Source organism: Vitis riparia, chromosome 14 (assembly GCF_004353265.1).
Source record: "Vitis riparia cultivar Riparia Gloire de Montpellier isolate 1030 chromosome 14, EGFV_Vit.rip_1.0, whole genome shotgun sequence".
NCBI lineage: Eukaryota > Viridiplantae > Streptophyta > Magnoliopsida > Vitales > Vitaceae > Vitis > Vitis riparia.
This window is the reverse complement of record NC_048444.1, coordinates 22,000,762-22,016,765: the sequence shown is the minus strand read 5'-3', so window position 1 is coordinate 22,016,765 and position 16,004 is coordinate 22,000,762. Positions and strand designations below refer to the sequence as shown.

Below are 16,004 nucleotides of genomic sequence, written 5' to 3'. Positions count from 1 at the left end.
TCTTCTCCTCCATCTTGCCCTTTACTAAATAAATAAGCTCCAAAAATTAGGTTACGCCATCCATTTCCAATCTTGGAAAGATCTTTTGAATTGCACTAACCACTGACCTCCACTTTTTCCTCTTTTCCACAAATCAGCAATTATAGCATACTTTGAAGAAGAAAGTTTATACAATGGAGAAGATGCTTCTTTCAACCAATACTCCCCTGCCCACTTGTCCCTTCAAAATTTTCTTTGCCTACCATTTTTTACCCAAATAGGTATCCTTTGGCTGAAATCTTCCCATCTATCCTTAGGTTGAAATCTTCCCATCCTTTTCTAATATCATTCCATAGACTCATTCCAACGGTCTCCCTCTCCTCTCATGTATTCCACCCCCCATCTAATTCCTCGAACTTTCCTAGAAGGATCTTCCTCCACAGGCTTTCCTACTCAAGGATAAACCTCTAATCTTCTGATGCCCAAACCTCCAAACCTTTTATCATTGCAAATCTTAAAACAACTTAATAAATGTATCATGTTACCTTCCAATAGATTTCCCCACAAAAAATCTCTCTAAATTTTTTCTATTCTAATCCACGCTTTCCTGGGAATTGCAAAAAAGGACATAAAATAGATTGATAGCACAAGACTGGTAATCTTCCTCCCTTTGAGAAGTACTGCTTCTTCCAGGGGGCAAATCTCCTTCTTAATCTCTCCTCAACAACATCTTATGCACCACAAGACTTATGAGACATTGCCAAAGGTAAACCAAGAAAAGAAGCGGAAGCCTCCCTACCTTAACCCAAACATAGATGCCAATCTACTCACTCCCTCCACTATTCCCATTGGAATAAGCTCAATTTTTTACAAGTTTATTTTTTGACTTAACACCACATCAAAGCCAATTACAATCCATCTCCACTATCTTAATTGATCTAAATTTGCCTCACAAAATAGAAGAGTGTCATTTGCAAACAGGAAGTGAGAGATGTGCATTCCTCCTCCCTCTTGACCCTCAACTTTGAAGCCAATAATAAACCCTCCTTGCTCAGCCTTTGATATTTGACAACTAAAGGCTTCAATGACCATCAAAAAAAGATAGTGAGAAAGAGGATCACCTCACCTCAAGCCTCTTGAAGTTTGGAAGAAATCAATAGTGATACCATTAACTAAGATTGACATCCTTTCAATGGAAATGTAGAAAAGAATCCACTTTCTTCATTTAGGACCAAAACCCATATTTTCTATGTTTGAAAGGAGAAATTTTTTTCATAAAAAAAAGGAGAAATTTCCAATCCACATGGTCATATGCCTTTTCCATATCTAATTTACAAACCAAACCAACACTAGAACTTCTTTTTCTCGAATCAACCGCCTCATTTTAAATTAGGGCTGCATCAAGGATATACCTCCCACAAAGTTATTCTAGGTCTTTGACACTTTTTTTTTTTTTTTTGATAGGAAACGACAAAGAGATATATTGATAGAAAAAAGAAGTACAAGAGAAGGATGAGGAATCCTCCCACCAAAGAAAAACTAAACAACAAGAATACAAAAACAAGAAGCTACAAAGTAAAAACAACCAAACTCTCTAGGTTAGACCATCTTGTTGGAACTACACACTGCTAGCCAATCTAGTTGTAACACATTAAGGGGAATGCCCTTAAAATCCATGGAACAAGAAGCCCAAAGAGAAGCAAGGACGTGAATGGAATCCCAAAGATTCTTTGAATTCCTTGCTTTATCCTCAAATATCCTCGCATTTCTTCCCCACCACACTACCCAAATTAAAGCAATGCATGCAGTTTGCCACAAAACTATCCCTCTCTTGGACAAACCAAAACCTTTATACTTCTCGAGGGAACCCAATCCATATTGGCTAACTGAAATAATCTATGTCACAACCCCATCGTCAAAGAGCAATGTAGAAAAAGATGATTTGTTGATTCTCCATGCTTCATATACAAGTTACAAATGTCAGGAGTAAGAGTTTTGTAGAGTGTTTTCAATTGTAGCAAGTCATTAGTATTTACCTTCTTATGTGCTACTAACCAGACAAAGGACTTGACTTTAAAAGGGACTTGAGAATTGCAAACAAACTTAGTAGGGAAAACTGGAGAAGAATCAGAACGGTGGGACAAGGCTAGAAAAAAAGATTTGACTGTAAAAAGCCTTAAAGAATATAAAGACTAGGATCTCGCATCTAAAACTGATGGGGATAAATGCAAACAATCAAGTGACCGCATGAGACTTTCTAAATCTTCTATCTCAGAATCGGAAAGGTTACGACAGAAATTAAAGTTCCAAGAGAAGAGGCGATCAAAACCGAGAATTAAAGATATAGGAATATTTTTATCCGTGACTACTCTAAAAAGTCTTGGATATTGGAAACCCAAAGGTTGATCCCCCCACCACAAATTTTCCCAAAACCAAAGTCTATCCCCATCTCCTACCACAAACCGAGTATACTTGGAAAAATCCTAAAAGACTTGTACAATAGTCTTCCAAGGACAACGATGTGACCATCTGACTATATTGTTAGCATCCCAATCATTCGAATGTGTCCCATAAATGCTTAAAATGACCTGATGCCACAAAGTTGAACTCTCCCTAGAGTACCTCCACAACCATTTCCCTAAGAGAGCGAGATTCCTTAGAGAAATCTTCCCAAATCCCAAACCCCCTTTTACCTTTGGACTACACACTACATCCCAACTAACAAGATGATCTCTTTTACCTTCCCCAACCCTTGACCAAAGGAAATCCCTTTGCAATCTCTCAATTTTTGTAGCCACTAAAGCGAAAATCTTAAACAAGGAGATAAAGTAGCTAGGAATGTGGGAAAGGCATGAATGGATAAGAATTATCCTACCTCCAAGAGATAAGTAAGCCTTTTGCCACCCATCTAATCTCTACAAGATTCTCTCAATCACTGGATCCCAAAAGCCACAAGCTTTTAGGTTCCCTCCCGAAGAAAGACCCAGGTAGAGTATAGGCCAATCAGAAGCCTTGCAATCAAGCAACACGGCCAACCTAGAGAGATGATTCTGATCAAGGTTGATGCCAAAAAGATTACTCTTGTCAAGATTAACCTTAAGCCTAGAAATATGCCCAAACACTAACAATAAACTCTTGAGAGTTTGCAGATCTTCCACACAAGAGTTGGAAACGAAAATGGTATCATCTGCGAATTGCAGATGGGACACCCTTGTTCTATTCCTACCTACCCTGAAACCCTCCAACAAACTTCTTTCCTCTGCTCTCAACAACATCCTACTCAGCACATCTGCGACGATAGTAAACAAAAAAAAGGATAGAAGGTCACCTTGTCTTAATCCTCTAGTTGCCTTGACCCACCCTTTAGCGTTACCATTCACTAGAACTGTATAAGAGACTGTAGACAAACAACCTTTCATCTAGGTCCTCCATCTAGGACCAAACCCCTTCTTCTCCAACACATGATCCAAAAAATCCCATCTCACATGGTCGTAAGTCTTTTCAAAGTCAATTTTGAAAACAACACCTTCCTCCCCTGATTGTCTTTTCTCATCCACTATCTCATTGACTATAAGAACAGTGTCCAAAATTTGTCTCCCTTGAACAAAAGCACCTTGAGTAGAATGGATAGTTTCATGTAGTACCCCTCTTAATCGCCCTGATAAAACTTTGGCTATTATCTTATAGAGACAAGTGATCAAGCTAATAGGTCTAAAGTCTAAGATTTTCTTTGTCGGATTTTTTTTAGGCAAAAGAACAATGAAGGAGGTATTAGTGCTTTGATTGATAATCCCGCTTCTGTGAAACTCTGCAAACACCCTCACTAAATCCTCCTTGATCACATCACAACAATCTTGAAACACTGCAATGGTAAATCCATAAGGCCCCAGCACCTTATCCCTATCTAACTGAAAAATGGCTCTAGAAATCTCTTCTTCAGTAAAAAGGGAATCCAACCTAGAAGCACTCTCTTCTGAGATAGGGGACCAATCTAAGCCTTCTACTCTCCAAGACTCTCAGGAGGACTCTAGTAGAGCTTTTCAAAATAAAGTAAAATCCCCTCTATGATGCTCTCAGAATTATTAAACACTAAACCTCTTTTGTTCTCCAAAAACTTAATGAATTTCCTATTTTGTTTGCCATTAGCCACTTTGTGAAAAAACTTTGAATTGCAATCCCCTTCTTTAACCCATTTCACCCTATCTTTTTGTCTCCAATGAATTTCTTTCCTCAAAATTAGTTCCTCTAACTCCCCTTTTCTTAAAGCTCTTTGAACTGAAAGTTCAAAAGTGAGAACCCCTTCTTGTTCAATAACATCAATGTTAGCTATTTCATTCAGGATGCTTTTTTTCCTTTCGTTTAGCTCTCCAAAAGAATCCTTATTCCAACATTTCAATTTGGCCTTGACAAATTGTAACTTCCTCATGAACTTGTGACCTTCCCAGCCATTTCCTTGAAAACGTCTCCACCAACTACTGAAGCACTCTTTGAAACTAGGGTGTTGCAACCACATATTCTCAAACCTAAAAAGTGTTGGCCCCATTTGAAAGGATTGGTATCCAAAACTATCAGCCAATGATCCGAAGTCCATCTAGGAATAACTTCTTGAAGGCTTTGAGCGAAGAAATGCTCTCACTCATTTGAGTAAAGGAACCGATCCAATCTCTTACACATAGGTGACTCTTGCAAGTTTGACCAAGTGAATGGGGCATTCCGTAAAGGGAGGTCAAGTAATTCACAATCTCTTATAAGACTATCAAAGTCCTTCATGTTAGAAATTAAACTAGAGCCTCCCAATTTTTCTGAACTTCTCCTTATAACATTAAAATCACTGCCCACACACCATAAAGGAAAAGAAAGGCCAAAAATGTCTAATAGCTCTGCCCAAAAATCTTTTCTAAGTGAGTGACTGTTTGGGCTATAAACTGCGGACAACCATAGGGGTCTGCATCCATCCAACACAAACTTGACTAAGACAGAAAATGAGCCAAAAACCACCTCCTCGCTGCACAATTTTTTAGAGTCACCAGATAATCAAAATCCCACTAGAAGCCCCGCACGTCAGAAGAGTAGCCCACTCCTTATTCCTAACCGTCCAGACACTCCCAACAAACCTTCTGTCACACACCTCCCTTTTTGTTTCCTGAATCATCACAACATTCGGATTCTTTAGCCGTAAAAAATCTTTAACCACCCTACGTTTTTTCCTAGAACCCAAAACCCCTGGTATTCCAACTAATGATTTTCATGGATACACCTCGTTGTCCCTAAACCTCCATACCAGGTCTCAAATACCTATGGAGAATCTGTTCTTTCGCTTAGAATACACCTTAATATCCAGAGAACTTAAGACCTCACGAACTTTAGCCATTTTCTTGGGGGAAAGGCCTTTTATTTGGAACTCGCCTACCGGGGAAAACTCAGTTTCACCTTGGCTAACTGTAACCAGGTTGGAGACCTCATTAGGCATGTTAGGCTTAGTCTTTGACACCACCTTTCCAACCATCATTTTCAACCTATTAGCTAGCACTTTTGCTAAAAACGTCTAAAGATTGCCCACAAGGCTAAGTAGCCTTAAATCTTTGATGTCTTCCACTTTTCCCTTCTTAGGAATAAGAACTAAGAAAAATAAAGCCAACGCTACAAGCGAAAAACTCTAATGAGTGAAATTCCTTAAAAAGTTGCATCATATCCCTTCCCACAATGGGCTAGCAAAATTTCCTAAAGGCCGATAAGAAACCGCTTGGACCTAGAACTTTGTCACCATCCAACTTAGGAACTAGCAAGCAACACCTCCTCCTCTAAGAAAGGGTCCTCCATGTTTTATCTATCTAATGCTTTGATGTGCCCTTGAAGAGGTCTACTTCCAATTCAGGTTTTCTTACTTGAGAATTTTAAAACATTTGACTTAAAATAAGCCGCAATACCACCCTTAAGCTCCTCATTGTCCTCTAATCTAGCCCCATTGATTTTAAGACTACTAATGAAATGGCCACTCTAACGAGAAATAGCTATGTGATGAAAGAATTTTGCATTGTTATCACCTTACTTTAACCATAGTGATCTCACTATTTCTACGTTGTCCTAATCATTTATGACCTTTTCTGGTTGATTTCTTGTTTGATTAAATAGATTTTGGATAAGAAACATTTCTAATAGTTTTACAATATATACAATTTTACCTTAATGACCGTATCTATTTCATTTTAGATTTATAATTGTAAAGAAAAAGAACATATTAAACAATTGAATACAGGAATGAAACTTATTTCTTGAATTTATTACAATTTTGTTGGATAATCCACTTATTTATAAAATTGATATTTAATAATATTCTCTCTTTTTATTAATAAAAATTGTTAGTCATATAACAAATAACTATAATATGAATTATGTACTATTATATTGGAGACATCATAATTATTGCATATTGGAGGCACAAGGTTAAATTAGGCAATTCATTCACAAAATTTGATTCCTTAAATTTGATATGGGTCTTCTCATATTGTGGTGGGGCCCCCACACACTATTCATTCAAAATTCAAGTAAACTTAATAATGACTAGTGAAAAGAATCTTTCCCTTTTTGTATTCCAATAGAATCAAGTAAACAGGCCTTTAGATTGTGGGGTTTCCAATTGACCTCTATTCTATTTGAGTCTCCCTTTAGGTGGGAATCCAAGGGTTGTTTCCTTTTAGGGTCTAGACAAAAAGGTCTTCCAAACAGTCAAATGGTTGGAAGAGAGCATTTTTATCTTTTGGTGGCAAAATAACTCTCATAAACCTATGTTTGTCGCTTATTCTCATTTATTTGCTATCAGATCTCAAAGTTCTGATTAAGGTGGCTTATAGGATTCCAGCATCAGGAGATTTTCTTAGGTGATGAAGAGTGAGTTGGATGGCACCTAGTGTGTAAGCCTAAAAGGGAAGGTGCTATAGATGTTGATAGGATTTCCTTGAGGCTGAGAAATAAAGTCTCTCAGGGAAGTAGTTGGAGTAATTCCCTAGAAAGAATAACACTTTATGGCACAATGGTTTTTTTTTTTTTCTTTGAAAGATATGGCACAATGTTATTTTAAGTATCTATAGACCACATTCTAATGCTTAAAAGAAAAGAAGATGAAATATTTCAAATAGACGCTATTTATGCACAGAAGAAGACGAAACGGCTACTAATATTATTCAAAAGTGGTCATGCAATGGCAGGTAATTTACACTCCTCTAAGGATATGATGGGTGATGCACTCTACATAAGAGATGCCCTTTTAAGCTAGCATGGATCTTTGGTCAGGAAGAAAAGAATGAAAGCAACCCCTTTATGCTTATTTTGGTCTAGTTGAAGACAAAGAAATAGGAGAGCTTGTGATAATCTGAAAAAGTGAATCAAGCAATCAAACAATCTTTTATGTACAATTTTCTTCAGTGGATTAGAGTGCACATAGGTGATAACTCCTTGTCCATGTTGAACTTCATTGATTGGCTAAGCTATAAACGAGGTGAGGGAGTTGTTTTTTGTTTACCCTCCTTGGTTGGTCATTTAGTGCCTTTGTATACACTGTGTATGCCTTTGCACATTCTTTTTGTTTTGCACTTTTAATATATTTGATATTTGCTTATAATTTAAAATATATATATATATCCTAATGATTGAAATGTCAACATTGTTGTTAGGTAGTCGCATGTTGTCCTTGGAAGACTTTCTCAAATCTTCTCTAATTTTTCTCACTTTACTTGCTTTTCTATGGACGATAATATAAAGATCCACTTCTAGAGAGACGCTTGGTGTGGTGATTTATCCTTTCATCTTCAATACCCAAATCTCTTTTCGGTGGCAAGGATGAGAGATTCCTTTATCTCTAATGTTTTTGTACCCTCCTCCCCTTTCCTGTTTTGAAACTTCAATTTTCATTGGAATCTCCTATCCCAGAGACAGTCAAAGAGATGTTACTTAGTTGGAGGGGCCCTTTTGTGGGGAAAAGGAGGAAAAAAATTTGGAATTCCATCTCGTTGTGTATTTTTTAGACGGTTTGAAAGGAAAGAAATAGATTAGCCTTTAGGGGGGGCTCTCTAGCTATACAAAAGTTGAAAAATTCTTTTGTTTATAATTTGTGGAGTTGGGCTAGGGTGTATATGGGAGAGGAGTCCACTTCGCTTTTAGGTTTTTTGGAATGGCTTGCCGTTCCTTAAGGGGTGGTGAGTGTTTTGTTCATGTGTTTTTGCTTCTAGGCTGTTGTGTATACTTCATGTATGCTTTGTGGCTTTTAGCCCTTTAATATATTTGTGCTCATTTATCAAAAAAAAAAAAAAAATTCATTGGAATCTCCTAGATTAAGAAAATGAAGAACTAGCTTTCTTAATGTCTTTTGTAGCCCATATGTATTTATCACCTTTCTATTACAATGTGAGGGTTTGGTCATTAACCTCTTCAACCTTGTTCTAAATTAGTTCTCTCTTCAAAGCCTTACTCATTTATCCATCTCTATCCCTTTTGCTCTAACTAACTTTATTGGAAATCTAAAGTCCCTCCTGAAGTAAAGGCTTATATGTGGCTTATGGTTAGTAAGAAGGTTAATACCAATGATCCACTTTAGAAGTAGAGGTCTTCCAAAGCTCCTATTCTGGAGTGGTGTATCATGTACAAGGAGAGTGTTGAATCTGTTGATTGATAATCTTTTCCTTCATTGCCCAACAAGTTTGGATTTATGGCATATATTGTTTTAACCTTACTAGGATTGACGAAGTCCCACCTTGTATAGTGTTGGAGATGATGACTATATCCTTCAAAGGCTTTAGGGGTCATTCTAGAGGCAAGGTTCTATGAAATATTGCTAGCCTCAATTTGATTTAGACAATATGGGAAAAAAAAAAAAAAAAAAGAAATGCAAGGAATTTTTAGAATGTTGGGAGGATAGCAAATGAAGTTTAGGACTTGTTTTACTCTTCATCCTCCCTTTGGGCCATTATTAGTGAAGCCTTAAAATGCACTCCCTTAAAGACTTGAGAGCCATGTACGCAGCTCCAAGAGATTGGCTGAGAATACCTATCAAGTATGGTCATCGCCAACCAAAGGGTTTGTCAAGTTGAAACTCTGGTGGAGCTCTTTAGTACCTTAGGTGACTTAGGACAGGTGAACTGATTAGAGACATCGAGGTACAGAGATAAAAAGCTTACTCTAAACCTACAAGTAAAGGTTCTACTATTGAGGTTTGAATTTCTGGTTTTGTAGGACTAAAGCTTTAGGCTTGTCCAATGCTATAGTGGAGGGAGATTTTGCCATTGTCATTTCATAGGTGGTTAAGAAGGAAAGAAATTTATGGCGATTGGACAAGTGTTTGCCTCTTTGAGTTGCAATTAGTGTTTGTTTATATTTTGCTCTCAAATTTTTGTAACCTGTTTTAGTTGTTCAGCTTGCAAGGCTTTTTGTTAAGGAGTCCTCAAGGTTATTAAGTGAATCTGTATATTTGAGACTTTTCATCCGTTCATGTTAGAGCTTTTAGCAAGTGGGTTAAGTCAGAATTGGAATCTAATTTAACTTCATCCTGAGTAAGAAACTTATTGAAACTTTTCGATTCAAATTCTATTAATATGAAACTCTGCTTTCAATATGGCTATAGTCATCCTTTCACATGGGATTGCACCCCCATTTTGCTAGGCACCTTTAATATATCTTATTAACCTAGAAAAGAAAAGAAAAGAAAAAAGGGCAAAAGGGCAAATAGCTTTAGTGCTAATTAACCCAAGCCATCCAAGTTGCAGGTCTAGAAGATATTATGTTGTTATTGTGGTGACAAACCATAAGCTCCAATAATAGGCCCTATTCAGGATAGCTTTCTGCTTTTGACTTTAGCTAGAAGCTGAAACTATAGCCAAAACCATAATTTTTGAAAAGCAATACAGGTATTATAGAAGTTTCAGTAAACATGAAATATCTTCCAGCACAAGCCAAAATAACTTTTATGAGAAGCAACATTTTCCTAACTTCCATATTAAATTGTTTTTTAAGTCATAAGCTCTTTCAAAAAAACTATCCAAATAGGTAGAAAAGCTCTTATTAAGTTTATAAAGGAGTTTTAGCTTCTTAAAAGCCAATTCAAACAAATCCATAATTGATCAATTGACATTAATTAAAAACTAGATGAATATGGAAAGCAAGTTTTTTCTTAAGAACAGAAAGAACTAATAATGTATTTAACATACAGTGCCAACCAAAACTATAGACATAAAGCTAATGAACTTACATGTCAAAGTTTTGGAAAAGAATTCGCAATGTCCGCGCCTCTACACAAAAACCCTATAAAATTACATAGCTTCTCATTATTTAAGGCCTTAAACAGTACAACACTACCAACAAACTTATATATGAATTATGAAAAAGATAATAGAACATAAAAGAATATGTTACAACACTAAATTGTTGAAGTTACCCTTAGGATTTCAAGAACAAGAATCCGATGCCATAATGGCAAATCCAATGATGTAACCTTCACTAACATACTAAGAAACACCTGCATTCAAGAATGAAAGGAAAATTATTCAGTTAGCAATCCTAGAATCACCTAGATGCAACTTATAGACAAAAAATGTGTTGAAGGGACTAATCTGGAAGGTCCTTTCTGATGCATCATAGATCTTACTGGGGCTAGAACAAACCAAGAAGGAAACCACTTACAGAAGATTGATTAGAGGATCCTACCATCTTGTATCTCTTCAGGTGGGATTATTAAGATTTGATATATTCCTATGGTGAGCATATGAGGTGGTTTTGAAGTCCTTTTCCATCTCTACTAGATACAAAAAGAAGGGCAACTAGAGGGCACAGGGATCAATTGGGTTTATGGTCCTAATAGGCTTCACCTTTGTTGCAATTTGTTTGGGGGGGAGAGAGTTGCTGAATGTCCTCCTTCTAAGTTCCTAAATAGTACTCAGAAGGGATTCTGATGCCAGCACTCCTTGAGTGAGAAGCCTGGTGAATCTAGGGTTAACTATAGCAACAACCAACTTGGATAGTTAAGTCAGAGATTCTAGACCAACTGACCAGTGCTAAGAACAGGGCTTTTACTTGGTCTAACATGCAAGTCCCCTCTATTAAAAAGATTAGAGATTTTTTTATTTTTTTTATATTATTAGAGATATTAGAGATATTATTGTTTACATCAGAAGGATATGTGTCATTCCTAACATTGTTAATGAAGTCTTGCCTAGACCTATTTTGGACCATAACCAGTTAGGGTGGATACTATTCCCTTCCAATAGGAGCCTGTCACATCTCAATTTGAGACCAAAGGATATGAAACTCAGACTCCATGAATAAGATTCCAAAAAACAGTGGAAAATTCTAAGTATGTGGATTAGGAGGGACATAGGCCCAGCAGAAGCTTTAAGTTCTAAAATTCGAGCTCAAGGATTGGTATCTTTTGGTTTTAATGACCTCTGAATTAGGAAAACAAAAGTACTAAAGAATATTGAGACTATTGATAACATTGAAGTTCTTGATCCATTAATGAAACATTTAAGAAATATCTTTTATCAGAAAATAATTTAATTCCATGAATTAGTAAAAATATTAAATACTTGATTATTTTTAACAACTTCAAATTCTTTTACAGTGTCAAACAAGACCATTAACATATAATATATATATAAAAATATGATCACATCAATATAAAATATGTATTGGGTTAATAATATAAATATGTTAGGGTCAGGCTTTTGGTTGAGCTAGGTTAGTGAAGCCTTAAGCCAAGCCCAACGCAAACTTAAGTTGGATTGGGATTTCTCAACCCAATATTGTCTTTTTCAGGTCAGATTCAGATTGGGTTGGACTCACTGTGCTCATGTTACAGCTCTAGTGACAATAGAATTGGTTGCTGTTTGATGAATACAGAAATACAGAAAAATAAAGAAAACAGGGACAGCAAGGACTGGTTTTAGATAGAGGAATTAATGAAAAGAAAAAAAGTATCCTCAATGATTTAGCTAACTTTGATGCCATTGAGCAGGTAGGGGGTCTCACTTCTGAATTGTTAAGTCAAAGAGCCTTAAGAAAAGGGGAGCTAGAGGAATTAATTTTGAGGGAGGAAATCCATTGGAGACAAAAAGCTAGGGTGAAATGGGTTAAGGAAGGGGATTGTAACTCTAAGTTTTTTCATAAAGTGGCTAATGGCAGGTGAAATAGGAAATATATCAAGGAGTTGGAAAATGAAAAGGGCTTAGTGTTGAATAATGTCGAGAGTATCACAGAGGAGATCTTACTTTACTTTGAAAAGCTCTACGCGAGTCCTACAGGAGAGTCTTGGAGTGTTGAAGGATTAGATTGGTCCCCTATTTCGGAAGAGGGTGCGTTAAGGTTGGATTCCCCTTTCACTGAAGAAGAGATTTCTAAGGCCATTTTTCAGTTGGATAGGGACAAGGCTCCGGGGCCTGATGGCTTTACTATTGCAGTATTCCAAGACTGTTGGGATGTGATTAAGGAGGATTTAATGAGAGTGTTCGCAAAATTTCATAGGAGTGGAATTATCAATCAAAGCACTAATGCCTCTTTCATTGTTCTATTACCCAAAAAGAGTTTGACAAAGAAAATCTCAGATTTTAGACCCATAAGTTTGATCACTAGTCTCTACAATATAATAGCCAAAGTGCTCTCAGGGCGTCTAAGAAGGGTTCTACATGAAACCATCCACTCTACTCAAGGCACTTTTGTTCAAGGGAGACAAATTTTGGATACGGTTCTCATAGCGAATGAGATAGTGGATGGAGAAGACGATCAGGGGAGAAAGGTGTCGTCTTCAAAATTAACTTTGAAAAGGCCTACGATCACGTGAAGTGGGATTTTTTGGATCAAGTGTTGGAGAAGAAGGGGTTCAGTCCTAGATGGAGGAAATGGATGAGTGGATGTTTGTCCTCGGTATCTTATGCAGTCTTGGTGAATGGTAGCGCTAAAGGGTGGGTTAAGGCATCGAGAGGATTAAGACAAGGTGACCCTTTATCCCCTTTTTTGTTTACTTTAGTCGCAGATGTACTGAGTAGGATGCTTTTGAGAGCAAAGGAAAGAAATATGTTGGAGGGTTTCAAGGTGGGTAGAAAAAGAACTAAGATATCTCATTTGCAATTTGCTGATGATACCATTTTCTTTTCTAACAATAGGGAGGAAGATCTGCAGACTCTCAAGAGTCTTTTACTAGTGTTTGGGCACATTTCTGGCCTCAAGGTCAACCTTGACAAGAGTAATATTTATGGCATCAATCTTGATCAAGTTCATCTTTCAAGATTGGCTGAGATGCTTGATTGCAAGGCTTCTAGCTGGCCTATACTCTATCTGGGTCTTCCTTTGAGTGGGAACCCCAAGGCGTGTGGCTTTTGGGATCCAGTGATTGAGAGAATCTTAAGAAGATTAGATGGGTGGCAAAAGGCATACTTATCCTTCGGGGGAAGGATAACTCTTATCCAATCTTGCCTTACCCATATGCCTTGTTACTTCCTTTCCTTATTTAAGTTACCCGCTTCAGTGGCTGCAAAAAATCGAGAGGTTGCAAAGGGATTTTTTATGGTCAGGGATTGGGGAAGGCAAAAGAGATCATTTAGTGGGGTGGGATGTTGTGTGTAAACCAAAGGCAATACGGGGTTTAGGTTTTGGGAATATTTCTCTGAGGAATCTCGCTCTTTTAGGGAAATAGCTATGGAGGTACCCTAGAGAGGGTTCAGCTCTATGGCATCAGGTCATATTAAGCATTTATGGTTCACACTCTAATGGTTGGGATGCTAACACTTTAGTCAGATGGTCACATCGCTGTCCTTGGAAGCCTATTGCACAAGTCTTTCAAGAGTTTTCCTTGTTTACTCGGTTTGTGGTAGGAAATGGGGAAAGAATTCGGTTCTGGGAAGATTTGTGGTGGGAGGATTAACCTTTGGGAACCCAATATCCAAGACTATTTAGAGTAGTCTTGGATAAAAACATTCCTATTTCTTCCGTTCTCGATCCTACTCGTCCTTTCTCTTGGAATTTAAATTTCCGCCGTAACCTGTCAGATTCTGAGATAGAGGACTTAGAAGGCCTCATGCGGTCTCTTGATGGATTGCATCTATCTTCTTTGGTTCCAGATGCCAGATTTTGGCCATTATCTTCTTCAGGGTTTTTTTCAGTCAAATCCTTCTTTCTAGCATTATCTCAATTTTATGGATCTCCTCAAGTTTTCCCTTCTAAGTTCGTTTGGAATTCTCAAGTTCCTTTCAAAGTGAAGTCCTTTGTCTGGTTAGTGGCACACAAGAAGGTGAATACTAATGACATGCTACAAGTGAGAAGACCCTACAAAGCCCTTAGTCTTGATATTTGTATTCTGTGCATGAAGCATGGGGAATCAGCAGATCATCTTTTTCTTCATTGTTCCTTGACGATTGGATTGTGGCACAGGTTATTTCAATTAGCTAAGATGAATTGGGTCCCCCCGAGGAGCATCTTTGACATGATGTCCATCAAATTTAATGGTTTTGATTCTTCTAAGAGGGGGATAGTTGTGTGGCAAGCTGCGAGCATCCTCTAATTCGGGTTGTGTGGTGAGAAAGAAACACGATAATTTTTTAGGATAAAACAAGGAATTCAGAGTATCTTTGGGACTCTATTGTTTTCCTTGCTTCTCTTTGGGCTTTCTGTTCCAAGGTTTTTAAGGGGACTCCCCTTAATGCGCTACAACTTGATTGGTTAGCGGTGTGTACTCCATAAGGAATGGTCCTTTATAGAGTGTTCGCTTGTTTTACAATGTAATTTCCTGTAGTTTAGTTTTCTTTGGCGGGAGGATTTCTCATCCTTCTATTTGTAGTTCTTTTTATTTATTAATATATCTCTATGTCATTTCCAATCAAAAAAAAAAAAAAAGGACTGGTTTTAGATAGTGATGATAGAAGAAGAAAAGATGAAATAAGACATAAGCACAATTAATCTTAGGTGTACAAAATTAGAAGTTCCCTTGTAATTTATGTGAATAACTTGATTCTTCGAAGTAGCAAACAAAAACCTACTGCATTTTAGTGGCAAATGAGCTATAAGTAGATCATCTGCAATTGGCACTTTTTATATATTCTTGTTTGCCTGTCAAAAAAAAACTAACTTGATCATGTGTAAAGCAACTGATTCTGATCCTGGAGAGGCGTACAGCTGATGAGAGGAGGGACTGTTTGGATGATCACTGCTTTAAAGGAGGCTATGGTGGGGCTGAGTCTGGGACCCAAAGTTTGGGCCGACAGGGGCTGGATGGGGCCCAGGAACCTAGAGGCCATGTTTTTGAGGCCCGAGACCCTTGTGGGTCTGTTGTTTCAGAGGTCCTTTTGGATACTGGCTGTGAAGTGGGAGAAGGGTTAAGTGTGGGCCAGGCCAAGTAAAAGACAAGTTTGACCGAAGTGGGGGCCTTAAGGGAGGCCCGTGTTTCAATGGACTTGTCTAGGGTAGAGGTGGGCTCATCAGGGCTTCTCAAAGGGAGTGGGTTTTCTGTAGAGGCCCAAGTGACTAAGCAGTGGAGGTGCAATAGTGCTGTGGGCAAGGGGAAGGAGTTGCTGCCAGCGTCGGTGTCAGTGTGTTCCCGTGTCGCTTTCACTGACGAAGCCCTCGTAGCGGAAGTGAACAGGTTTTCTGGCTCTTCTTCCCTATCACCTTTGGGGTCTTTGGACTCAGAATGTCGGCTGCTAAAGATGTTGCTTCAAGATGGTAATTTGTTGGAGTTTTCAGGGAGTGCTGCAAATGGTACTTCAGGAAAGGAGGTGGTAGTCATGACTGAGGAGTTGGAGCCTGGTTGCAATTCAGTGGGGGAGGATCTTGTTAGCCTTCCCAGTAAGTTGCTCAATTTCAGCAACTACTTGGAGATGCCAGTTGCTGGATGTGAAAAAGAAATTAGCTCCCTTCTAAGGAAATTGAAGTCCAAAAAAGGGCATGGGATTAAGGTCTCAGGGGGAAAGAGGATTCTTCCTTCATCATCCCATTTTGAGAGGGAAATCCGAAAGCTAGAATGCTCAGTTAATTACAAAAGTTCTCCTCTCACT

General features: G+C 38.0%; 1 protein-coding gene across 1 annotated transcript in view; it reads right to left on the bottom strand.

Annotated features, from left to right (window-relative positions):
* The window catches only part of LOC117929677 (protein MON2 homolog), a 101,040-nt gene that overhangs the window by 57,595 nt on the left and 27,441 nt on the right, over positions 1-16,004 (bottom strand). Inside the window, exons 11-12 of the mRNA XM_034850043.1 lie at positions 10,403-10,483; positions 10,217-10,269 (exon numbers count right to left, since the gene is read on the bottom strand). Coding sequence (XP_034705934.1) covers positions 10,217-10,269; positions 10,403-10,483 — 134 coding nt within the window. The remainder of the gene's footprint in view (positions 1-10,216; positions 10,270-10,402; positions 10,484-16,004) is intronic.